The sequence below is a fragment of the Cetorhinus maximus genome, unplaced genomic scaffold (assembly GCF_964194155.1).
Source record: "Cetorhinus maximus unplaced genomic scaffold, sCetMax3.hap1.1 HAP1_SCAFFOLD_372, whole genome shotgun sequence".
Classification (NCBI taxonomy): Eukaryota; Metazoa; Chordata; class Chondrichthyes; order Lamniformes; family Cetorhinidae; genus Cetorhinus; species Cetorhinus maximus.
Genome location: NW_027596318.1, coordinates 232,617 through 258,929, shown reverse-complemented (window position 1 = coordinate 258,929; position 26,313 = coordinate 232,617). Strand labels below are relative to the sequence as shown.

The window sequence follows — 26,313 nt, the reverse complement described above, 5'->3', positions numbered from 1 at the left end:
CAGAGACTCTTTTTCGGAAGTACCCGGATCTGCACCTCAAGTGCTGTCAGCTGCGGGGCTATGGGCCGGGTGCAGGGAGGTGGGGATTTGACCTTTCTGGGTGTCCTCGGGCTGGCAGGGGACAAGATGGGCCGAACGGGCCCCTCCTTCCGCGCTGTAACTTTCCGACGGTTCCGACTCCCCATCCCCGACCCGGGAGAAACAAAATGAAAGATCGGATGAGGGGGCCTGGTCCTCGGTCTTTATCCAAAGCGAGGAGCCAAGATCCTCCACGGTCGCTCACGGGGACAAGGATCCGACGAAACGAATCTGGGGTTCCGGAGAGGCGTCGGGATCGCCCGGCCGGGAAGATGTGTTTCGTCGCGGGGGGGGGGAGCTGGAGCGATCGTTCCCCACCCTCCTCCCCACCCCCCCCCCCCTCTCCAAAAAGGGACGGAAGCCGCCCTTATCCGAATTTCGCAGCGCACAGTCCCGGGATTTCCAAAAGGAAGGCGACGTGGTGGCCGGGGGAGCGGACGGGGAGACGGAAAACCGGGCGGGAAGCTTGCACGCGGCGTCGTCGAGCGCAAACGTGACCTCGCGCCAACTCCGGCACACCCCCCCCGGGAGCGGCCGGGAAGGCCGGTGGGTCCCGAGCGCACGTCGACGACGCGGGACCTTGCGCGGGGAACGACGCTAACTGCTTATCGAAGGCGCTCGTTCCAAACGGACGGACACGCGCGAGGCGAGGTCACCCGCCTCTTCGGCGCCGACAGGCAAAACCGCGGCAGAGTTTCGCAATGGACGGACGGATGACCCGAACCGCTGCTGTCGGGTAACGGATACAGACGGAATACCGCGGATGCCGGGAAACCTGAAACGAAACCAGGAAACGCTGGGAAAAAACCTCGGCAGGTCCGACAGCATCTGCGGGGAGAGAAACAGAGCGAACGTTTCGAGTCCGTGTGTGACTCTTCCTCAGAGCTGAAGAGAAGTGAAAATGTGATGAAAGTTATACCGTTGAAGGGGGTGGGGGGGTGCGGTTGGAGCGGGTGAAGCTGGAGAGAAGGCCAGCGATAGGTGGGGGCCAAGGAGAGACTGACAAAGACGTCACGGACCAAGAGGACAAAGGGATGTTAAGGATAGCGGCACTGGCTAGAGGAGGTGCTGATGGTGGTATTAAGGCCAGAAAGCAGAATGTGATAATAGCAGGTCAAGGGTAAGCACTCTGGAAAGAACAACAGGAACGAGTGACCCTTTTTGGGGTGGGGTGGGGTGGGGGAAGGGGATAGCGGTGGGAAAAAAGATTCCGACCTTTCGGCTCTTTACAACCTTCCGGACTTAACATCGAGTTCGACCACTTGAGGTCATGAACTCTCTCCTCCATCCTCACCCCCTTTTGAGTCCTCTTTTTTCAATATTCATTCTCACATCTTAATTTTTCTTTTTCGAATTTTTACCCACTGATTTTTATTCATTTTCATTCGTTGTTTCATCCCCACTTTTTAATCCTATTTTTCAATCTGTTTTCCCGCCGTCATCCCCTCCCCCCATCCAACACCCCGCCCCACAAGGGACAGTTCTGATGAAGAGTCATTCGGACTCGAAACGTTAACTGTGTTCCTCTCCGCAGATGCTGTCAGACCTGCTGAGTTTTTCCAGGTATATTTTTATTTTTGTTTCAGATTTCCAGCATCCGCAGTATTTTGCTTTTATGTCACTCGTTCATGTTCTTTCCAGAGTGCTTACCTGCTATTACCACATTCCGCTTTCATCCCTTAATGCCACCATCAGCACCTCCTCTAGCCAGTACACTATCCTTAACAAAAACAGAAACAGCAATACCTGGAAAAACTCGGCAGGTCTGGCAGCATCGGCGGAGAGGAGCACAGTTGGCGTTTCGAGTCCTCATGACCCTTCCACAGAACTAAGTAAAAATAGGAAAGGGGTGAAATATACCTTTTACCACTATCCTTAACACCCCTTCGACCTTGTGGGTTCATGACATCTTTGTCAATCTCTCCTTTGCCCCCATCACTGGTCTTCTATCAGATATTGGAACAGTATTCTCCAGGGCTGAATTTAACCGATTGACAAACCTCAATGGTATTGTTCAGGCGCAAACATCTCCACGTTTGCATTTTGGAAGGACAAACCAAGGTCGGACATACACAGTAAATGGTAGGGCCACTGAGGAGTGCGGAGGAACAGAGGGATCTGGGAGTTCAGATACATAATTCCCTGAAAGTGGCGTCACAGGTAGACAAGGTTGTAAAGAAAGCTTTTGGCATACTGGCCTTCATCAATCAAATTATTGAGTATAGGAGTTGGGATGTTATGGTGAGGTTGTATAAGACATTGGTGAGGCCAACTTTGGAGTATTGTGTGCAGTTCTGGTCGCCTAACTACAGGAAGGATATCGGTAAGATTGAGAGAGTGCAGAGAAGATTTACTAGGATGTTGCCGGGTCTTCGGGAGTTGAGTTCCAGGGAAAGATTAAACAGGTTAGGACTTTATTCCTTGGAGCGTAGAAGAACGAGGGGCGATTTGATAGAAGTTTACAAAATTGTGAGGGGTATAGACAGAGTAAATGCGAGTAGGCTCTTTCCACTTAGATTAGGAGAGATAAACACGAGAGGACATGGCTTTAGGGTGAAAGGGGAAAGGTTTAGGGGGAACATTAGGGGGAACTTCTTCACTCAGAGACGTGGTAAATGCGGGCTCACTCTTAAGCTTTAAGAATAAATTGGATAGATACATGGATGGGAGAGGTCTGGAGGGTTACGGACTGGGTGCAGGTCAATGGGACTAGCGGAATAATATTTCGGCACAGACTAGAAGGGCCAAATGGCCTGTTTTTCTGTGCTGTAATTTTCTATGGTTCTATGCCCCCTTTCTTCAAACAAACTCGCCCAGAGAGCAGTTCAGACATTAAAATTTGGTGTGAAGAAATTGCCTGGAGGTTCATTAGCCACTAAATTAGCGCAATTTCCACTTCATTACATAGAACCGCCCCTCATTCGACCACAGGTGTCAAATGGTAATGGAGCGCCATCTCCGATCGCGACTGAGCCTAATTATGACAAACTTGGGCTGGGCGGGGGTGGTGGGTAAGGTAGAAGGAAGTCAGAAAATGGGACGTGATTGTCACAGTTGGAACAGAACTCTTGACGAAGGAGAGAAAGCATTTGGGACACATTTGACAGGAGGACCAACGTGGTTTTTCAGTGAGATGAGGGCAGTAAACCTACCATGCAAAAGGCACAGGTTGTGTAGATAGCAGACGTGTGGTCATCACCTCCGAAGAGGAGAGATCAAATACCCTGAGATGCTTTCGCGAGCGCTCGAGGCTGAATCGACATCTCCTGCTGGAAGAACGCAACCGAGGACAAACGCGTTTGTAGGGCCGACTGTACCCGAAAGGGTGGAAGAAACGGGTGTACAAAGAACCGACTGAGGAACCAGATGGTCAGGCAACTCCAGTGAAGGAGGTTCCCAATCAAACTTCAGAAGCTGTCGAGCTGAGACGTTCTACACGTATGTGGGAGCCCCCCCCAGAGAGACTGACGTTGTAAACAATCGAGCTGCGTAAATAACTTGGCACGTTGAAACATTGTAAGATGTCATTCTCAGTAAAGGGGGAGGGATGTGGTAACCTGATATGTAATACACCTTTAAGACAAGTGTTGCAATGTAATGATCACATGATCTCAACACCCAATAGCAGAGTAGCGCGGGCTACCACTCCGAGCGAGTCTTGAGTTCGACACTGAAGAGTGCAGACAGAGTTTTGAGTTGTGAGCGCACAAGTGTAACTGCTGAGTTCAGCTTGTCAATAAAGGGCCGTGTTTATTCCAACAACAATCTTCCCGATTTTCTCTGTCTCTGTACCGACTCGGTCACCCTGAATTAAGCGTGCAACCCAGATCCTTTAGTCCCAACAAACCAAAGGGCGCTGGATCCAAGAGAGTGTCACTAAACTAGAGGGAGCGTCACTAAACTAGAGGGAGCGTCACTAAACTAGAGGGAGCGTCACTAAACTAGAGGGAGCACCACTAAACTAGAGGGAGCATCACTAAACTAGAGGAAGCGTCACTAAACTAGAGGGAGCACCACTAAACTAGAGGGAGCATCACTAAACTAGAGGGAGCGTCACTAAACTAGAGGGAGCGTCACTAAACTAGAGGGAGCGTCACTAAACTAGAGGGAGCATCACTAAAATAGAGGGAGCGTCACTAAACTAGAGGGAGCACCACTAAACTAGAGGGAGCACCACTAAACTAGAGGGGGTGTCAGTAAACTAGAGGGAGCATCACTAAACTAGAGGGAGTGTCACTAAGCTAGAGGGAACATCACTAAACCAGAGGGAGTGACACTAGAGGGAGGATCACCAGAGGGAATGTCACTAAACTAGAGGAATCATATCTAAACTGGAGGAAGCATCACTAGAGGGAGCATCACTAAACTAGAGGGAGTGTCACTAGAGGGAGCATCACTAGATTGAGCGTCACTAAACTAGAGGGAGTGTCACTAAACTCGAGGGAACACCACTAAACTGGAGGGAGTGTCACTAGAAGGAGTGTCACTAGAGGGAGCATCACCAGAGGGAGCATCACTAAACTAGAGGGAGCATCTCTAAACTAGAGGGAGTGTCACTAAACTATAGGGAGCATCTCTAAACTGGAGGGAGCGTCACTAAACTAGAGGGAGCGTCACAAAACTGGAGGAAGTGCCACTAGAGGGAGTGTCACTAGAGTGAATGTTACTAAACTAGAGGGAGCATCACTAAAGTAGAGGGAGCACCACTAGAGGGAGCGTCACTAAACCAGAGGGAGTGTCACTAGAGGGAGCGTCACTAGAGGGAGCATCACTAGAGGGAGCGTCACTAAACCAGAGGGAGTGTCACTAGAGGGAGAAACACTAGAGGGAGCATCACTAGAGTGAGCGTCACTAAACTAGAGGGAGTGTCACTAGAGGGAGCATCACTAGAGGGAGCATCACTAGAGTGAGCGTCACTAAACTAGAGGGAGTGTCACTAGAGGGAGCATCACTAGAGTGAGCGTTACTAAACTAGAGGGAGCATTACTAAACTAGAGGGAGCATCACTAAACGAGAGGGATGTCACTAGAGGGAGCATCACTAGAGGGAGCATCTCTAAACTAGAGGGAGCGTCACTAGAGGGAGCGTCACTAAACTAGAGGGAGCATCACTAAACTAGAGGGAGTGTCACTAGAGGGAGCATCACTAGAGGGAGCATCTCTAAACTAGAGGGAGCATCACTAAACTAGAGGGAGTGTCACTAGAGGGAGCATCTCTAAACTAGAGGGAGTGTCACTACAGGGAGCATCACTAGAGGGAGCATCACTAAACTAGAGGGAGCATCACTAGAGGGAGCATCACTAAACTTTAGGGAGCATCACTAAACTAGAGGGAGTGTCACTAGAGGGAGCATCACTAAACTAGAGGGAGTGTCACTAGAGTTAGCATCACTAGAGGGAGCGTCACTAAACTAGAGGGAGTGTTGCTAGAGGGAGCATCACTAGAGGGAGCGTCACTAAACTAGAGGGAGCATCACTAGAGGGAGCATCTCTAAACTAGAGGGAGTGTCACTAGCGGGAGCGTCACTAGAGGGAGCGTCACTAAACTAGAGGGAGCATCACTAAACTAGAGGGAGTGTCACTAAACTAGAGGGAGCACCACTAAACTAGAGGGAGCGTCACTAAACTACAGGGGGTGTCACTAAACTCAAGGGAGCACACTAAACTAGAGGGAGTGTCACTAAACTAGAGGGAGTGTCACTAAACTCGAGGGAGCACCACTAAGCTAGAGGGAGCGTCACTAAACTAGAGGGAGCATCACTAAACTAGACGGAGCACCACTAAACTAGAGGGAGCGTCACTAAACTAGAGGGAGCGTCACTAAACTGGAGGAAGCGTCACTAGAAGCAGCATCACTAAACTAGAGGGAGTGTCACTAAACTAGAGGGAGTGTCACTAGAAGGAGCATCACTAGAGGGAGCGTCACTAAACTAGAGGGAGTGTCACTAGAGGGAGCTTCACTAGAGGGAGCGTCACTAAACTAGAGGGAGCATCACTAAATTAGAGGGAGTGTCACTAGAGGGAGCATCACTAAACTAGAGGGAGTATCACTAAACTAGAGGGAGTGTCACTAGACTAGAGGGAGCGTCACTAGAGGGAGCATCACTAAATTAGAGGGAGTATCACTAAACTAGAGTGAGCATCACTAAACTAGAGGGAGTGTCACTAAACTAGAGGGAGCATCACTAAACTAGAGGGAGTGTCACTAGAGGGAGCATCACTAAACTAGAGGGAGTGTCACTAGAGGGAGCATCACTAAACTAGAGGGAGTGTCACTAAACTAGAGGGAGCATCACTAAACTAGAGGGAGTGTCACTAAACTAGAGGGAGCATCACTAAACTAGAGGGAGTGTCACTAGAGGGAGCATCACTAGAGGGAGCATCACTAAACTAGAGTGAGCATCACTAAACTAGAGGGAGCATCACTAGAGGGAGCATCACTAAACGAGAGGGAGTGTCACTAAACACGAGGGAACACCACTGAACTAGAGGGAGTGTCACTAGAGGGAGCATCACCAGAGGGAGTGTCACCAAACTAGTGGGAGCAACTCTAAACTAGAGTGAGCGTCACTAAACTAGGGGGAACACCACTAAACTAGAGGGAGTGTCACTAAACTATAGGGAGCATCTCTAAACTAGAGGGAGCGTCAGTAAACTGGAGGAAGCGTCACTAGAAGGAATATCACCAAACTAGAGGGAGTGTCACTAGAGGGAGCATCACTAAACTAGAGGGAGTGTCACTAGAGGGAGCATCACTAAACTAGAGGGAGTGTCACTAGAGGGAGCGTCACTAGAGGGAGTATCACTAGAGGGAGCGTCACCAAACTAGAGGGAGCGTCACTAGAGTGAATGTGACTAAACTAGAGGGAGCATCACTAAACTAGAGGGAGTGTCACTAGAGGGAGCATCACTAAACTAGAGGGAGTGTCACTAAACTAGAGGGAGTGTCACTAGAGGGAGTGTCACTAGAGGGAGTGTCACTAGAGGGAGCATCACTAGAGGGAGTGTCACCAAACTAGAGGGAGTGTCACTAAACTAGAGGGAGCATCACTAAACTAGAGGGAGTGTCACTAGAGGGAGCATCACTAGAGGGAGCGTCACTAAACTAGAGGGAGTGTCACTAAACTGGAGGGAGTGTCACTAGAGGGAGCATCACTAGAGGGAGCGTCACTAAACTAGAGGGAGTGTCACTAAACTAGAGGGAGCATCACTAAACTGGAGGGAGTGTCACTAGAGGGAGCATCACTAAACTAGAGGGAGTGTCACTAGAGGGAACATCACTAAACTAGGGGGAGTGTCACTAGAGAGAGCATCACTAGAGTGAGCGTCACTAAACTAGAGGGAGTGTCACTAAACTAGAGGGAGCATCACTAAACCAGAGGGAGTGTCACTAGAGGGAGCATCACTAGAGTGAGCGTCACTAAACTAGAGGGAGCATCACTAAACTAGAGGGAGCATCACTAAACCAGAGGGAGCATCACTAAACTAGAGGGGCTGTCACTAAACTAGAGGGAGTGTCACTAGACAGAGCATCACTAAACTAGAGGGAATGTCACTAGAGGGAGCATCACTAGAGTGAGCGTCACTAAACTAGAGGGAGCATCACTAAACTAGAGGGTGCGTTACTAGAGGGAGCATCACTAAACTAGAGGGAGTGTCACTAGAGGGAGCATCACTACAGTGAGCGTCACTAAACTAGAGGGAGCGTCACTAAACTAGAGGGTGCGTTACTAGAGGGAGCATCAATAGACTAGAGGGACGGTCACTAGAGGGAGCATCACTAGAAGGAGCGTCACTAAACTAGAGGGAGCATCAGTAAACTAGAGGGAGTGTCACTAGAGGGAGCATCACTAGAAGGAGCGTCACTAAACTAGAGGGAGCATCAGTAAACTAGAGGGAGTGTCACTAGAGGGAGCATCACTAGAGGGAGCGTCACTAAACTAGAGGGAGCATTCGTTTTGCCCCATTCCCTCCTGTCCCTCATTTTTGCCCTTTGCCTCCCCTCCCTCATTAATCACGTTACCCTCCTCTCCCTCATTTAGCCTCATTCATTACTCTCCCTCAATTTTCCTCTTTCTCTCCTCTCCCTCATTTAGCCTCATTCATTACTCTCCCTCAATTTTCCTCATTCCCTCCTCTCCCTCATTTAGCCTCATTCTTTACTCTTCCTCAATTTTCCCCTTTCCCATCTCTCCCTCATTTTGCCACTTTTCCTCCTCTCCCTCATTTTGCCCCTTGCCCTCCTCTCACTCATTTTACCCCTTTCCATCCTTTCCCTCATTTGGCCCCTTCCCCTCCACTCCCTCGTTGTGCCCCTTTCCTCCTCTCCCTCGTTTTGCCCCATTCCCTCCAATCCCTCATTTTGCCCCTTTCCCTCCATTCCCTCGTTTTGCCCTTCCCTCCAATCCCTCATTCTGCCCCTTTCCCTCCTCACTCATTTTATCCATTTCCCTCCTCTCCCTCATTTTGCCTCTTTCTTTCCTCTCCCTCATTTTGCCCCTTTCTTTCCTCTCCCTCATTTTGCCTTTCCCTCCTCTCCCTCATTTAGCACATTTCCCTTCTCTCCCTCATTTTTCTCCTTTCCATCCTCTCCTTCATTTTGCCAGTTTACCTCCTCTCCCTCATTTTGCCTTTCCCTCCTCTCCCTCATTTAGCACATTTCCCTTCTCTCCCTCATTTTTCTCCTTTCCATCCTCTCCTTCATTTTGCCAGTTTACCTCCTCTCCCTCATTGTGACCCTTTCCCTTCTCTCCCTCATTTTTCTCCTTTCCCTCCTCTTCCACATTTTGCCCCTTTGCCTCCTCTCCCTCAATTAGCACATTTCCCTCCTCTCCCTCATTTTGCCCCTTTCCCTCCTCTCCCTCATTTGACACATATACCACCTCTCACTCATTTTGCCTCTTTCCCTCCTCTCCCTCATTTTGCCCCTTTCCCTTCTCCCTCATTTTGCCTCTTTCCCTCCTCTCCCTCATTTTGCCCCTTTACCTTCTCTCCCTCATTTTGCCCCTTTCCCTCCTCTCCCTCATTTGACACATATACCACCTCACTCATTTTGCCCCTTTCCCTCCTCTCCCTCATTTTGACCCTTCCCTCCTCTCCCTCGTTTTGCCTCTTTCCCTCCTCTCCCTCATTTTGCCCCTTTCCATCCTCTCCCTCATTTGACACATATACCACCTCACTCATTTTGCCCCTTTCCCTCCTCTCCCTCGTTTTTCCCCTTTCCATCCTTTCCCTCGTTTTGTCCCGTTCCCTCCTCTCCCTCATTTTACCTCTTTTCCTCCTCTCTCTAATTTAACCCCTTTCTCTCCTCTACCACATTTTGCCCTTTTCCGTTCTCTTCCACATTTTGCCCCTTTCTCCCTCATTTCTCCCCTTCCCTCCTCTCCCTAATTTTGCACCCTTTCCTTCTCTCACTCATTTTGCCCCTTTCCCTCCTCTCCCACATCTTACCCTTATCCCTCCTCTCCCGCATTTTGCCCCTTTCCCTCATCTTCCTCATTTTGACCCATTTCCATCCTCTCCCTCCTTTTGCCACTTTCCCTTCTCCCCCTCATTTTGACCCATTCCCTCCTCTCCCTCATTTTGCCCCTTTCCCTTCTCTCCCTCATTTTGCCCTTCTTTCCTCTCCCTCATTTTGTCCCTTTCCCTCCTCTCCCAAATTTTGATCCATTCCCTCCTCTCCCTCATTTGCCCTTTTACCTCCTATACCTAATCTTGTCCCTTTCCCTCCTTTTGCCCCTTTCCCTCCTCTCCTTCAATTGCCCCTTTCACTCCTCTAACATATTTTTCTACTCTCCCTCCTGTCCCTCATTTTGCCCCATTCCCTCCTCTCCCTCATTTCGCCCATATCCCTCCTCTCCCTCATTTTTCTCCTTTCCCTCCTCTCCCTCATATTGCACCTTTCCATCCCCTCCCTCAATTTGCCCCTCTCACTCATTTTGCCCCTTTCCCACTCTCCCTCATTTTGCAGCTTTCCCTCATCTCCCTCAGTTTGCCCATTTCCCTCCTTCCCCTCATTTTGACACTTTCCCTCCTCTCCCTCATTTAGCACGTTTCCCTCCTCTCCCTCATTTACCCTTTTACTTCCTATAACTCATTTTGCCCCTTTTCCCTCCTCTCCTTCAATTGCCCCTTTCCTTCCTCTAGCTCATTAGCCCCTTTCCCTCTTCTCGCAAATTTGGCCCCTTTCCCTTCTCTCCCGCATTTTGCCTCTTTCCCTTCTCTCCCTCATTTTGCCTCTTTCTCTTCTCTCCCTCATTTTGCCCCTTTCCCTCCTCTCCCTTTTTGCCCCTTTCCCTCCTATACCTCATTTTGACCCATTCCCTCCTCTCCCTCATGTTGTCCCATTTCCTCCTCTCCCTCATTTTGACACTTTCCCTCCTCTCCCTTGTTTAGCCCCTTTCCCTCCTCTCCATCATTTTGCCCCGTTCCCTCCTCTCCCAAATTTTGCCCCATTCCCTCCTCCCCCAAATTTTGCCCCTTTCCCTCCTCTCCCTCATTTGCCTTTTTACCTCCGATACCTCATTTTGTCCCTTTCCATCCTCTTTCTCATTTTGCCCCTTTCACACCTCTCATTTTCCCCTTTCCCTCCTCTCCCTCATTTTGCCCCTTCCCTTCCTCTCCCTCATTTTGCCTCTTTTCTTCCTCTCTCTAATTTAACCCCTTTCCCTCCTCTACCACATTTTGCCCCTTTCCCTTCTCTTTCTCAATTTGCCCCGTCCCCCCTCATTTTTCCACTTTCCAGCCTCTACCTCATTTCTCCCTTTCCCTCCTCTCCTCATTTGGACCCTTTCCCTCCTCTCTCCCATTTTGCCCCTTTCCCTCCTCTCCCTCATTTTGCCCTTTTCCCACCTCTCCATCATATTGACCCATCCCTCCCCTCCCTCATTTTCCCCTGTCCCTCTCCCTCATTTTGCCCCTTTCCCTATCCCTCATTTTGCACCTTTCCCTCCTTTGGCCCCTTCACCTCCATTCACTCGCTGTGCCCCTTTCGCCCTCTCCTTCGTTTTGCCCCATTGCCTCCTGTCCCTCATTTTTCCCCTTTGCCTCCCCTCCCTCATTAATCACGTTTCCCTCCTCTCCCTCATTTAGCCTCTTTCATTCCTCTCCCCCATTTTGCCCCTTTTTTTCCCTCTCTGTCGTTTTGCCTCTTTCCCTCCTCTCCCTCATTTTGCCCCTTTCCCTTCTCTCTCATTTTGCCCCTTTCTCTCCACTCACTCATTTTGTTCCTTTTCCTCCTCTCCCTCATTCTGCCCTTTTCATTCCTCTCCCTCATTTCTCCCCTTCCCTCCTTTCCTTTATTTTACCCTTTTCCAACCTCTCCTTCATCTTGCACATTTCCCTCCTCGTCCTCAATTTACCCATTTCCCACCTCTCACTCATCTTGCCCCTTTCACCCCTCTCCCTCATTTTGCCCCTTTCCCTCCTCTCACTCATTTTGTCACTTTCTCACCTCTCCCTCATTTTGCCTCTTTCCTTCCTCTCCCCCATTTTGCCTCTTTCCCTCCTCTCCCTCATTTTGCCCCTTTCCCTCCTCTCCCTCATTTTGCCTCTTTCCTTCCTCTCCCCCATTTTGCCTCTTTCCCTCCTCTCCCTCATTTTGCCCCTTTCCCTCCTCTCCCTCATTTTGCCTCTTTCCTTCCTCTCCCCCATTTTTCCCCTTTCCCTCCTCTCCCCCATTTTTCCCCTTTCCCTCCTCTCCCACATTTGGCACATATACCTCCTCACTCATTTTGCCCCTTTCCCTCCTCTCCCTCATTTTGACCCTTCCCTCCTCTCCCTCATTTTGCCCCTTTCCATCCTCTCCCTCGTTTTGCCCCTTTCCCTCCTCTCCCTCATTTTACCTCTTTTCCTCCTCTCTCTAATTTAACCCCTTTCTCTCCTCTACCTCATTTTGCCCCTTCCCCACCTCTACCACATTTTGCCCTTTTCCCTTCTCTTCCACATTTTACCCCTTTCTCCCTCTCCCTTATTTTGCCACTTTCCAGCCTCTCACTCATTTCTCCCCTTCCCTCCTCTTCCTAATTTTGCACCTTTTCCTTCTCTCCCTCATTTTGCCCCTTTCCCTCCTCTCCCTCATTTTGACGCTTTCCCTCCTCTCCCTCATTTAGCACATTTCCCTTCTCTCCCTCATTTTTCTCCTTTCCATCCTCTCCATTTTGCCAGTTTACTTCCTCTCCCTCATTGTGACCCTTATCCCTCCTCTCCCACATTTTTCCCCTTCCCTCCTCTCCCTCATTTTGCCCCTTTCCCTACTCTCCCTCACTGTGACCCTTTCCCTCCTCTCCCTCATTTTGCCTCTTTCCCTCGTCTCACTCATTTTGCCCCTTTCCCTCCCCAACCTTATTATGCCCGTCCCTCTCCCTCATTTTCCCCTTTCTCTCCTCTCCCTCATTTTGCCCCTTTCCATCCTCTCCCTCATTTTCCCCTTTCTCTCCTCTCCCTCATTTTCCCCTTTCTCTCCTCTCCCTCATTTTGCCCCTTTCGCTCCTCTCCCACATTTGGCACATATACCTCTTCTCACTCATTTTGCCCCTTTCCCTCCTCTCCCTCATTTTGACCCTTCCCTCCTCTCCCTCATTTTTCCCCTTTCCATCCTTTCCCTCGTTTTGTCCCGTTCCTTCCTCTCCCTCATTTTACCTCTTTTCCTCCTCTCTCTAATTTAACGCCTTTCTCTCCTCTACCTCATTTTGCCCCTTCCCCACCTCTACCACATTTTGCCCTTTTCCCTTCTCTTCCTCATTTTGCCCCTTTCCCCCTCTCCCTCATTTTGCCACTTTCCAGCCTCCCCCTCATTTCTCCCCTTCCCTCCTCTTCCTAATTTTGACCCTTTTCCTTCTCTCCCTCCTTTTGCCCCGTTCCCTCCTCTCCCACATTTTGCCCCTTTCCCTCCTCTCCCTCCTTTTGCCACTTTCCCTTCTCCCCCTCATTTGGCCCCTTTGCCTCCTCTCCCACATTTTGTACATATCCCCCTCTCCCTCGTTTTGCCCCTTTCCCTCATCTCCCTCATTTTGCCCCTGCCCTCCCTCATTTTTCCCCTTTCCCTCCCCTCCCTCTTTTTGCCCCTTTACCTCCTGCCCCTCATTTTTCCCCTTTCCCTCCCCTCCCTCATTTTGCCTCTCTCCCTCTTTTTGCCCCTTTGCCTCCTCTCCTTTTCGCACATTTCTCCCCTCTCCCTCAATTTGCCCCATTCCCTCCTCTCCCTCAATTTGCCCCTTTCCCTCCTCTCCCTCATTTTGCCCCATTCCATCCTCTCCCTCATTTTGCCACTTCCCCCTTTCCCTCCTCTCCCTCATTTGCACCATTCCCTCCTCTCCCTCATTTTTCCCCTTTCCATCCTCTCCCTCATTTAGCATGTTTCCCTCCTCTCCCTCCTTTTGCCACTTTCCCCTTTCCCTCCTCTCCCTCATTTTGCCCCTTCCCTCCTCTCCATCATTTTGCCCCTTCCCTCCTCTCCATCATTTTGCCCCTTCCCTCCTCTCCCTCATTTTGCAACTTTTCATCCTCTCCCCCATTTTGCCACTTCCCCTTCTCCCCGTCATTTTGAACCTTTCACTCATCTCCCTCATTTTGCCCCTTTCGCTCCCCTCCCTCAATTTGCCACTTTCCCTCCTGTCCCTGATTTTGCCCCTTTCCATCCTCTCCCTCATTTTGCCCCTTTCCCTCCTCTCCCTCATTTTGCCCCTTTCCCCCCTCGCCTCATCTTGCCCCTTTGCTTCCTCTCCCTCATTTCTCAACATTTCCCTCCTCTCCCACATTTTGCCCCATTCTTTCCTCTCCCTCAATTTGACCCATTCCAACCTCTCCCTCATTTAGCATGTTTCCCTCCTCTCCCTCATTTTGCCCCTTTCCTCTCCCTCATTTTGCCACATTCCCCTTTCCCTCCTCTCCCTCATTTTGCCTCTTTCCCTCCGCTCTCAATTTGCTCCACTCCCTCATTTTGCCCCTTTCCTTCCTCTCCCTCATTTTGCCTCTTTTCCTCCTCCAATTTAACCCCTTTCCCTCCTCTACCTCATTTTGCCCCTTTCCCTTCTCTACCTCATTTTGCCACTTTCCAGCCTCTCACTCATTTCTCCCATTCCCTTCTCTCCCTAATTTTGACCCTTTTCCTTCTCTCCCTCATTTTGCCCCGTTCCCTCCTCTCCCTCATTTTGCCCCTTTCCCTCCTCTCCCTCATTTAGCCACTTTCCCTTCTCCCCCTCATTTTGACCATTTCCCTCCTCTCCCTTAATTTGACCCATTCCCTCCTCCCCTCATTTGGCCCCGTTCCCTCCTCTCCCTCATTTTGCCCCTTTCCATCCTCTCACTCCTTTTGCCACTTTCCCTTCTCCCCCTCATTTTGACCATTTCCCTCCTCTCCCTTAATTTGACCCATTCCCTCCTCCCCTCATTTGGCCCCTTTCCCTCATCTCCCTCATTTTGCCCCTGCCCTCCCTCATTTTCCCCCTTTCCCTCCCCTCCCTCTTTTTTCCCCTTTACCTCCTGTCCCTCATTTTGCCCCTTTCCCTCCCCTCCCTCATTTTGCCTCTCTCCCTCTTTTTGCCCCTTTGCCTCCTCTCCCTCTTTTCGCACATTTCTCTCCTCTCCCTCAATTTGCCTCATTCTTTCCTCTCCCTCAATTTGCCCCTTCTCTTCCTGATTTTGCCCCTTTCCCTCAATTTGCCCTGTTCCCTTCTCTCCCTCATCTCTCATTCTGCCCCTTTCCTTCCTCTCCCTCATTTCTCCCCTCCCTCATTTCTACCCCTTTCCTCCTCTCCCTCATTTCACCCCTTCTCTCCTCTCCCTCATTCTCCCCTTCCCTCCTCTCCCTCATTTCTCCCCTCCCTCATTTCTCCCCATCCCTCTCCTCCCTCATTTTTCACACTTCGCTCCTCTCCCTCATTTCTCTCCCTTCCCTCCTCTCCCTCATTTTTCTCCATTCCCTCCTCTCCCTCATTTCTCCCCCTTCCCTACTCTCCCTCATTTCTCCCCTTCCCTACTCTCCCTCATTCCTCCCCCTTCCCTCCTCTCTCATTTCTCCCCTTCCCTCCTCTCCCTCATTTCTCCCCTTCCCTCCTCTCCCTCATTTCTCCCCTTCCTTCATTTCTCCCCTTCCCTCCTCTCCCTCATTTCTCCCCTTCCCTCCTCTCCCTCATTCTGCCCCTTTCCCACCTCTCGCTCATTTTGCCCCTTTCCCTCCTATCCCTTGTTTTGCCTATTTCCCTCCCCTCCCTCATTTTGCCCCTATCCTTCCTCTCTCTCGTTTTGCCTCTTTCCCTCCTCTCCCTCATTTTTCCCCTCTCGCTCCTCTCCCTCATTTTGCCCCTCTCCCTCATTTTGCCCGTTTCCATCCTCTACCTCATTTTGCCCCTTTCCCCCCTCTCCCTTATTTTGCCCCTTTCAAGCCTCTTCCTCGTTTCACCCCTTCCCTCCTCTCCCTCATTTTGACCCTTCTCCTTCTCTCCCTCATTTTGCACATTCCCCTCAGCTCCATCATTTTGCCTATTTCCCTCCTCTCCCTCATTTTGCCTCTTTTCATCCTCTCCCCCATTTTGCCACTTCCCCTCCTCCACCTCATTTTGAACCTTTCCCTCCTCTCCCTCATTTTGCCCAATTCCCTCACCTCATTTTGCCCTTTTGTCTCCTCTCCCTCATTTTGCCCCTTTATTTGCTCTCCCTCATTTTGCCTCTTACCCTCCTCCCCCTCATTTTGACCCTTCTCCTTCTCGCCATCATTTTTCCCCTTTCCCTCCTCTCCCTCATTTGGCACATATACCTCCTCTCACTCATTTTGCCCCTTACCCTCCTCTCCCTCATTTTGCCCCATTCCCTCCTCCCCCTCATTTAGCACGTTTCCCTCCTCTCCCTCAATTTGCCCAATTCTTTCCTCTCCCTCATTTTGCCCCTTTCCCTCCTCCCTCGTTTTGCCAATTTCCCTTTTTCCTCCTCTCCCTCATTTTCCCCTTCCCCCCTCTTCCTGATTTTGCCCCATTCCCTTCTCTCCCTCATTTAGCCCCTGTCCCTCCTCTCTCATTCTGCCCCTTCCCTTCTTCTCCCTCATTTCTCCCTTTTCCTCCCCTCCCTCATTTCTCCCCTTCCCTCATTTCTACCCCTTTCCTCCTCTCCCTCATTTCACCCCTTCTCTCCTCTCCCTCATTTCTCCCCTTCCCTCCTCTCCCTCATTCCTCCCCTTCCCTCCTCTCCCTCATTTCTCCCCTTCCCTCCTCTCTCTCATTTCTCCCCTTCCCTCCCTCATTTCTCCCCCTCCCTCCCTCATTTCTCTCACTTCCCTCCTCTCCCTCATTTCTCCCCTTCCCTCCCTCATTTCTCCCCCTTCCCTCCTCTCCCACATTTCTCCCCTCTCTCATTTCTCCCCTTCCCTCCCCTCCCTCATTTCTCCCTCCCCTCCCTCATTTCTCCCCTCCCTCATTTCTCCCCTTCCCTCCCTCATTTCTCCCCTTCCCTCCCCTCCCTCATTTCTCCCCTCCCCTCCCTCATTTCTCCCCTCCCCTCCCTCATTTCTCCCCTCCCATCCCTCATTTCTCCCCTCCTCTCCCTCATTTCTCCCCTTCCCTCCCTCATTTCTCCCCTTCCCTCCTCTCCCTCATTTCTCCCCTCCCTCATTTCTCCCCTCCCTCATTTCTCCCCTTCCCTCCCCCTCATTTCTCCCCTCCCCTCCCTCATTTCTCCCCTTCCCTCCCCTCCCTCATTTCTCCCCTTCCCTCCCCCATTTCTCCCCTTCCCTCCCCCATTTCTCCCCTTCCCTCCCTCATTTCTCCCTTCCCTCTCTCCTGTTGCCCTGCACTGCGCATGCTCGTTGCTGTTCCCTGTACCGCGCATGCTCGCTTCAATTCTCTGTACTGCGCATGCTCACTGCACGTCCAGTCCCGCGACCCACTCAGAGCGCAGTGCGCCTGCGCGCGGCCTACATTCTGTCTGGATACGGAGCCCGAGGCTCGATTGCGGCCGCCTCAGGAGGAGCAGGATGGGTGAGAGCGGGGAACGAGGGGCGGAGGGTGACAGATCACAGCCATCCCGCTGTAGGGGCGAAAGGTCACAGTGATCCAGGTGTGGAGGCGAAAGGTCACAGTGATCCAGGTGTGGGGTTGAAAGGTCACAGGGATCCAGGTGTGGGAGTGATAAGCCACAGGGATCCAGGTGTGGGAGTGAAAGGTCACAGTGATCCAGGTGTGGGAGTGAAAGGTCACAGGGATCCGGGTGTGGGGGTGAAAGGTCACAGGGATCCAGGTGTGGGAGTGAAAGGTCACAGGGATCCAGGTGTGGGAGTGATAAGTCACAGGGATCCAGGTGTGGGAGTGAAAGGTCACAGTGATCCAGGTGTGGGAGTGAAAGGTCACAGGGATCCGGGTGTGGGGGTGAAAGGTCACAGGGATCCAGGTGTGGGAGTGAAAGGTCACAGGGATCCAGGTGTGGGAGTGATAAGTCACAGGGATCCAGGTGTGGGGTGAAAGGTCACAGGGATCCAGGTGTGGGGGTGAAAGGTCACAGGGATCCGGGTGTGGGGGTGAAAGGTCACAGGGATCCAGGTGTGGGAGTGAAAGGTCACAGGGATCCAGGTGTGGGGGTGAAAGGTCACAGGGATCCGGGTGTGGGAGTGAAAGGTCACAGGGATCCAGGTGTGGGAGTGAAAGGTCACAGGGATCCGGGTGTGGGGGTGAAAGGTCACAGGGATCCAGGTGTGGGAGTGAAAGGTCACAGGGATCCAGGTGTGGGAGTGAAAGGTCACAGGGATCCACGTGTGGGAATGAAAGGTCACAGGGATCCAGGTGTGGGAGTGAAAGGTCACGGGGATCCATGTGTGGGAGTGAAAAGTCACAGGGATCCAGGTGTGGGAGTGAAAGGTCACAGTGATCCAGGTGTGGGAGTGAAAGGTCACAGGGATCCAGGTGTGGGAGTGAAAGATCACAGGGACCCAGGTGTGGGGGTGAAAGGTCACAGGGATCCAGGTGTGGGGGTGAAAGGTCACAGGGATCCGGGTGTGGGAGTGAAAGGTCACAGGGATCCAGGTGTGGGAGTGAAAGGTCACAGGGATCCGGGTGTGGGGGTGAAAGGTCACAGGGATCCAGGTGTGGGAGTGAAAGGTCACAGGGATCCAGGTGTGGGAGTGAAAGGTCACAGGGATCCACGTGTGGGAATGAAAGGTCACAGGGATCCAGGTGTGGGAGTGAAAGGTCACAAGGATCCATGTGTGGGAGTGAAAAGTCACAGGGATCCAGGTGTGGGAGTGAAAGGTCACAGTGATCCAGGTGTGGGAGTGAAAGGTCACAGGGATCCAGGTGTGGGAGTGAAAGATCACAGGGACCCAGGTGTGGGGGTGAAAGGTCACAGGGATCCAGGTGTGGGAGTGAAAGATCACAGGGACCCAGGTGTGGGGGTGAAAGGTCACAGGGATCCAGGTGTGGGAGTGAAAGATCACAGGGACCCAGGTGTGGGGGTGAAAGGTCACAGGGATCCAGGTGTGGGAGTGATAAGTCACAGGGATCCAGGTGTGGGAGTGAAAAGTCACAGGGATCCAGGTTGGGAGTGATAAGTCAGAGGGATCCGGGTGTGGGAGTGTAAGTCAGAGGGATCCAGGTTGGGAGTGATAGGTCAGAGGGATCCAGGTGTGGGAGTGATAAGTCAGAGGGATCCAGCTGTGGGAGTGAAAGATCACAGGGATCCAGCTGTGGGAGTGAAAGATCACAGGGATCCAGGTGTGGGAGTGATAAATCACAGGGATCCAGGTGTGGGAGTGAAAGATCACAGTCATCTTTATCTAATCTCTGTGTAAAGACATTTTTCACCACCTTCCCCAGTGTCGATATCTGACAGATTATGTGATAGGAATAATAATAGCAAGTTATTGGGACTGTGGGTTAACAAGTCCCCGGGACCTGATGGATTTCATCCTTGGGCCTTAAAAAAAAGTGGCTGATGAGACAATTGATGCGCCTGGATTTGGGGAGGGTTCATTAGATTGAAAAATAGCCAATGTAACACCTTTAGTCAAAAAAGGGAGGGAGACAGAGAGCAGGAAACTACCTGCCAGTTAGTTTAACATCTGTCAGAGGGAAACTGTTAGAAGCTGTTATTAAAGTTGTTATAACAGTGCACTTAGATAAATTCAAGGTAATCAGGCAAAGTCAACATGGTTTTGTGAGCGGGAAATCATATTTAACCAATTTATTGGAGCTCTTTGAAGAAGTAACAAGTGCTGTGGATAAAGGGGAACCGGTGGATGTACTGTACTTAGGTTTCCAGAAGGCATTTGATAAGGTGCCTCATCGAAGGTTATTGTGGAAAATAAAAGCTCATGACGTAGAGGGTAACATATTGGCAGGGGTATTGCTGAAGAAAAGAGACATGTCGAAGCTTTTTGTCTTGCACTCATCAGACACTTCAGAAGAATATCAATATAAGGGGAAAACAAAACAACAATTTATACTGTATGAGAAGAGAGTGCTGATTGGTTGGCAAATGAAGTTGCCCCCCGCACTTGATTCCCTGTAGCCTTCCCTCTCCGCACCCCCCCCCCCCCACCACTAAAGAGAAGCGGCCAACCAATCAGCACTCTCTTCTCATACACTATAAATTGTTGTTTTCCCCTTTAATGATATTCTTGTAAGTGTCCTGATGAGTGCAAGTCAAAAAGCTTCGACATGTCTCTTCAGCAATAATCAAGTTCTGTACAAACAAATGAATATTTATATTGACATGGATAGAAGATTGGCTAGCTAACAGGAAACAGAGAGCAGGCATAAGTGGGTCATTTTCTGGTTGGCAGGATCTGATGAGTGGTGTGCCAAGGGGATCAGTGCTGGGGCCTCAACTTTTTACAATTTATATAAATGATTTGGACGAAAGGACAGAAGGAAGGGTCGCTAAATTTGCTGATGACACAGAGAAAGTTAGGAATGTGAGTTGTTAAGAGGACATAAGGAGGTCACAAAGTGACATAGATAGGTTAAGTGAGTGGGCAAAAATCTGGCAGATGGAGTATAATGTTGGAAAATGTGAGGTTGTCCATTTTGGCAGGAAGAATAAAAAAAAAATAGGCATATTATCTAAATAGTGAGAGGTTGCAGAGCTCTGAGATGCAGAGGGATCTGGGTGTCCTAGTGCATGAATCACAAAAGGTTAGTATGTAGGTACAGCAGGTAATTAGGAAAGCTAATAGAATATCATTGTTTATTGTGAGGGGAATTGAATATAAAAATAGGGAGGTTATGCTTCAGTATACAGGGCACTGGGGAGACCACATCTGGAGTACTATGTATAGTACTTGTCTCCTTATTGAAGGAAGAATGTCAATGCGTGGGAGGCAATTCAGAGAAGGTTTACCAGACTAATCCCAGGAATGGGTGGGTTGTCTTATGAGGAAAGGTTGGACAGTCTTGGCTTGTAACCATTGGAGTTTAGAAGAGTGAGCGGCGACTTGATTGCAACATATAAGATCCTGAGGGGACTTGACAGGGTGGATGTGGAGAGGATGTTTCCTCTTGTGGGAGAATCTAGAACGAGGGGGTCACTGTTTAAAAATAAGGGGTCGCCCATTTAGGACAGAGATGAGGAGAATTTTTTTCTCTCCGAGGGTGGTGAGTCTTTGGAACTCTCTTCCTCAAAAGGCGGTGGGAGCAGAGACTTTGAATATTTTTAAGACTGAGGGAGAGAGATTCTTGATAAGCAAGAGGGTGATAGGGTATCGGGGGTAGGCGGGAATGTGAGGTGAAAATCAGATCAGCTGTGATCTGATTGAATGGCAGAGCAGGTTCGAGGGGCCGAATGGCCTACTCCTGCTCCTCATTCTTATGTTTGTATAATCCCTGTACACAGTACTCCAGATGTGGATCAGTGCTCTGGAATTACAAGGCTCCAATCTCACGTTAGCAGCTGGAGAATGTGACCTGTTTCTGAAATGTCCAGAAGCAGTGACTCAACAATGTGACTCCCAAACAATTTTCAACAGTGTAGAGGGAGCTTTACTCTGTATCTAACTCCGTGCTGCACCTGTCCTGGGATTGTTTGATGGGGACAGTGCAGAGGGAGCTTTACTCTGTATCTAACCCCGTGCTGTACCTGTCCTGGGAGTGTTTGATGGGGACAGAGTAGAGGGAGCTTTACTCTGTATCTAACCCCTTGCTGTACCTGCCCTGGGAGTGTTTGATGGGGACAGTGTCGAGGGAGCTTTACTCTGTATCTAACCCCGTGCTGTACCTGCCCTGGGAATGTTTGACGGGGACAGTGTAGAGGGAGCTTTACTCTGTATCTAACCCCGTGCTGTCCCTGTCCTGGGAGTGTTTGATGGGGACAGTGTAGAGGGAGTTTTACTCTGTATCTAACACCGTGCTGTCCCTGTCCTGGGAGTGTTTGATGGGGACAGTGTAGAGGGAGTTTTACTCTGTATCTAACACCGTGCTGTACCTGTCCTGGGAGTGTTTGATGGGGACAGTGGAGAGGGAATTTTATTTTCCTCCCTGTTGGTGATCAGGGATGATAAACATGTTAAACAATGCTATAAAATAAGGCCATGGTCTACTCTCTAGGTGTGCTGCAGCTCCTCTGTGTCCCTGTTGTGACTGGGGTGCGATTGCTCTCGTGTGGAGCTGCCTGTCAGGCGGGGATGAAATGGCGACTCGGGTGAGTACGATCCACTGTTCAGTGTGTGCGTGGGTGGAGCTGCTGTCTCTCTGTCTCTCTCTCTCTCTCTCGATTTTCCTGCCCCCCCTCTCCACGCTTTGCTAATTTCCGAAGCCCGCCTCTCCCACTCTTCAATTCGCTGTTTGACTCACACGTCAAGTACCCTGCAGCCTGAAGCGGGACACTAGCCCAGTCCCGTCACTCATCACCTCCGCGTTCCCTGAGCTACGGCAGCCGCCAGTCAGGATCAAACCTCCTCCCTCCTCCTGTTCAAGTCCCTCCATCGGCTCGTCACTGTCCCTGTAACCTCCTCCAGCCCCTACACTCCTCCCTATCTCTGTAACCTCCTCCAGCCCCTACACCCCTCCCTATCTCTGTAATCTCCTCCAGCCCCCTACACCCCTCCCTATCTCTGTAACCTCCTCCAGCCCTCAAAACCCCTCCCTATCTCTGTAACCTCCTCCAGCCCCCTACACCCCTCCCTATCTCTGTAACCTCCTCCAGCCCCTACACCCCTCCCTATCTCTGTAACCTCCTCCAGCCCCTACAACCCTCCCTATCTCTGTAACCTCCTCCAGCCCCTACACCCCTCCCTATCTCTGTAACCTCCTCCAGTCCCTACACCCCTCCCTATCTCTGTAACCTCCTCCAGCCCCTACACCCCTCCCTTTCTCTGTAAACCCCTCCAGCCCCTCGGACCTATTGTTTGCTGCAGCTCACGTTTGTCCTAAAGTCAATCACACTGCGCCCGGGCGCCATCTCAGTTGTAGCTGTGAGGGTGTACCTGTGACCCACCGTGCCCCTGGCTGGAGGCTCTACCCATACCCTGGCAGAGGGCAGACTTCTGGTGGCGACAGGATCAGGCGAATATCGGTGCTGAGTCTCAGTGCAGTCACGCTCTCATTATCTCTCTCCCCTTCAGGCATGGCTTGGCCAAGAGCGGTACGGAGTACGGACCCCTAACAGACCTGCCAGACTGGTCATTCGCAGGTGAGCGACTGAGTTTCTGTGAAATAATCGCAACAAGAAGCCCCCTTCACCTCTATCAGAGACAGACCCGCACAATTAGCACCCCCTTTAAACTGAGCCTGTCCAACCAGACCACCCCAGCACGAATAAAAGAACCAGCTTCACCTGCACTTAATCCAGTGGAAAATATACAAACCACCCCGAACCCCTCGATAAGATTCCAGTCTGTAACTCACTGCCGGGTATCTGTTATTCTATATAGAAACTACCCCCGAACCCCTCGATTAGATTCCAGTCTGTAACTCACTGCCGGGTATCTGTTATTCTATATATAAACCACCCCCGAACCCCTCGATTAGATTCCAGCCTGTAACTCACTCCCGGGTATCTGTTATTCTATATATAAACTACCCCCGAACCCCTCGATTAGATTCCAGTCTGTAACTCACTCCCGGGTATCTGTTATTCTATATATAAACCACCCCGAACCGCTCGATTAGATTCCAGTCTGTAACTCACTCCCGGGTATCTGTTATTCTATATATGAACCCCCCCCAAACCCCTCGATTAGATTCCAGTCTGTAACTCACTCCCGGGTATCTGTTATTCTATATATAACCCACCCCGAGCCCCTCGATTAGATTCTAGTCTGTAACTCACTCCCGGGTATCTGTTATTCTATATATAAACCCCCCCCAAACCCCTCGATTAGATTCCAGTCTGTAACTCACTCCCGGGTATCTGTTATTCTATATATAAACCACCCCGAGCCCCTCGATTAGATTCCAGTCTGTAACTCACTCCCGGGTATCTGTTATTCTATATATAAACCCCCCCGAACCCCTCGATTAGATTCCAGTCTGTAACTCACTCCCGGGTATCTGTTATTCTATATATAAACCACCCCGAACCCTTCGATTAGATTCCAGTCTGTAACTCACTCCCGGGTATCGTTATTCTATATATAAACCACCCCGAACCCCTCGATTAGATTCCAGTCTGTAACTCACTCCCGGGTATCTGTTATTCTATATATAAACCACCCCGAACCCCTCGATTAGATTCCAGTCTGTAACTCACTGCCGGGTATCTGTTATTCTATATATAAACCACCCAGCACCCCTCGATTAGATTCCAGCCTGTAACTCACTCCCGGGTATCTGTTATTCTATTTATAAAACACCCCGAACCCCTCGATTAGATTCCAGTCTGTAACTCACTGCCGGGTATCTGTTATTCTATATATAAACCACCCAGCACCCCTCGATTAGATTCCAGTCTGTAACTCACTCCCGGGTATCTGTTATTCGATATATAAACCACCCCGAACCCCTCGATTAGATTCCAGTCTGTAACTCACTCCCGGGTATCTGTTATTCTATATATAAACCACCCCCGAACCCCTCGATTAGATTCCAGTCTGTAACTCACTCCCGGGTATCTGTTATTCTATATATAAACCACCCCCGAACCCCTCGATTAGATTCCAGCCTGTAACTCACTCCCGGGTATCTGTTATTCTATATATAAACCATCCCGAACCCCTCGATTAGATTCCAGTCTGTAACTCACTCCCGGGTATCTGTTATTCTATATATAAACCACCCCGAACCCCTCGATTAGATTCCAGTCTGTAACTCACTGCCGGGTATCTGTTATTCTATATATAAACCACCCAGCACCCCTCGATTAGATTCCAGCCTGTAACTCACTCCCGGGTATCTGTTATTCTATTTATAAACCACCCCGAACCCCTCGATTAGATTCCAGTCTGTAACTCACTGCCGGGTATCTGTTATTCTATATATAAACCACCCAGCACCCCTCGATTAGATTCCAGTCTGTATCTCACTCCCAGGTATCTGTTATTCTATATATAAACCACCCCGAACCCCTCGATTAGACTCCAGTCTGTAACTCACATCCGGGTATCTGTTATTCTATATATAAACCACCCCGAGCCCCTCGATTAGATTCCAGTCTGTAACACACTCCCGGGTATCTGTTATTCTATATATAAACCCCCCTGAACCCCTCGATTAGATTCCAGTCTGTAACTCATTCCCGGGTATCTGTTATTCTATATATAAACCACCCTCAGCCCCTCGATTAGATTCCAGTCTGTAACTCACTCCCGGGTATCTGTTATTCTCTATATAAACGACCCTGAGCCCCTCGATTAGATTCCAGTCTGTAACTCACTCCCGGGTATCTGTTATTCTCTATATAAACGACCCTGAGCCCATCGATTAGATTCCAGTCTGTAACTCACTCCCGGGTATCTGTTATTCTATATATAAACCACCCCGAACCCCTCGATTAGATTCCAGCCTGTAACTCATTCCCGGGTACCTGTTATTCTATATATAAACCACCCCGAACCCCTCGATTAGATTCTAGTCTGTAACTCACTCCCGGGTATCTGTTATTCTGTGTATAAACCACCCTGAGCCCCTCGATTAGATTCCAGTCTGTAAATCACTCCCGGGGTATCTGTTACTCTATATATAAACCCCCCCGAACCCCTCGATTAGATTCCAGTCTGTAACTCACTCCCGGGTATCTGTTATTCTCTATATAAACCACCCCGAGCCCCTCGATTAGATTCTAGTCTGTAACTCACTCCCGGGTATCTGTTATTCTATATATAAACCCCCCCCAAACCCCTCGATTAGATTCCAGTCTGTAACTCACTCCCGGGTATCTGTTATTCTATATATAAACCACCCCGAGCCCCTCGATTAGATTCCAGTCTGTAACTCACTCCCGGGTATCTGTTATTCTATATATAAACCCCCCCGAACCCCTCGATTAGATTCCAGTCTGTAACTCACTCCCGGGTATCTGTTATTCTATATATAAACCACCCCGAACCCTTCGATTAGATTCCAGTCTGTAACTCACTCCCGGGTATCGTTATTCTATATATAAACCACCCCGAACCCCTCGATTAGATTCCAGTCTGTAACTCACTCCCGGGTATCTGTTATTCTATATATAAACCACCCCGAACCCCTCGATTAGATTCCAGTCTGTAACTCACTGCCGGGTATCTGTTATTCTATATATAAACCACCCAGCACCCCTCGATTAGATTCCAGCCTGTAACTCACTCCCGGGTATCTGTTATTCTATTTATAAAACACCCCGAACCCCTCGATTAGATTCCAGTCTGTAACTCACTGCCGGGTATCTGTTATTCTATATATAAACCACCCAGCACCCCTCGATTAGATTCCAGTCTGTAACTCACTCCCGGGTATCTGTTATTCGATATATAAACCACCCCGAACCCCTCGATTAGATTCCAGTCTGTAACTCACTCCCGGGTATCTGTTATTCTATATATAAACCACCCCCGAACCCCTCGATTAGATTCCAGTCTGTAACTCACTCCCGGGTATCTGTTATTCTATATATAAACCACCCCCGAACCCCTCGATTAGATTCCAGCCTGTAACTCACTCCCGGGTATCTGTTATTCTATATATAAACCATCCCGAACCCCTCGATTAGATTCCAGTCTGTAACTCACTCCCGGGTATCTGTTATTCTATATATAAACCACCCCGAACCCCTCGATTAGATTCCAGTCTGTAACTCACTGCCGGGTATCTGTTATTCTATATATAAACCACCCAGCACCCCTCGA

General features: G+C 50.1%; 1 protein-coding gene and 1 long non-coding RNA gene across 2 annotated transcripts in view; both read left to right on the top strand.

Annotated features, from left to right (window-relative positions):
• LOC144673490 (uncharacterized) overlaps positions 1–26,313 on the top strand; it is a 293,819-nt gene that overhangs the window by 52,076 nt on the left and 215,430 nt on the right. The gene's annotated exons all lie outside the window — the stretch shown is intronic.
• Positions 16,962–26,313, top strand: part of mrpl52 (mitochondrial ribosomal protein L52) — a 32,409-nt gene continuing 23,057 nt past the window's right edge. The window contains exons 1-3 of the mRNA XM_078535306.1: positions 16,962–17,123; positions 21,599–21,692; positions 22,615–22,682. Coding sequence (XP_078391432.1) covers positions 21,676–21,692; positions 22,615–22,682 — 85 coding nt within the window. The 5' untranslated portion in view covers positions 16,962–17,123; positions 21,599–21,675. The remainder of the gene's footprint in view (positions 17,124–21,598; positions 21,693–22,614; positions 22,683–26,313) is intronic.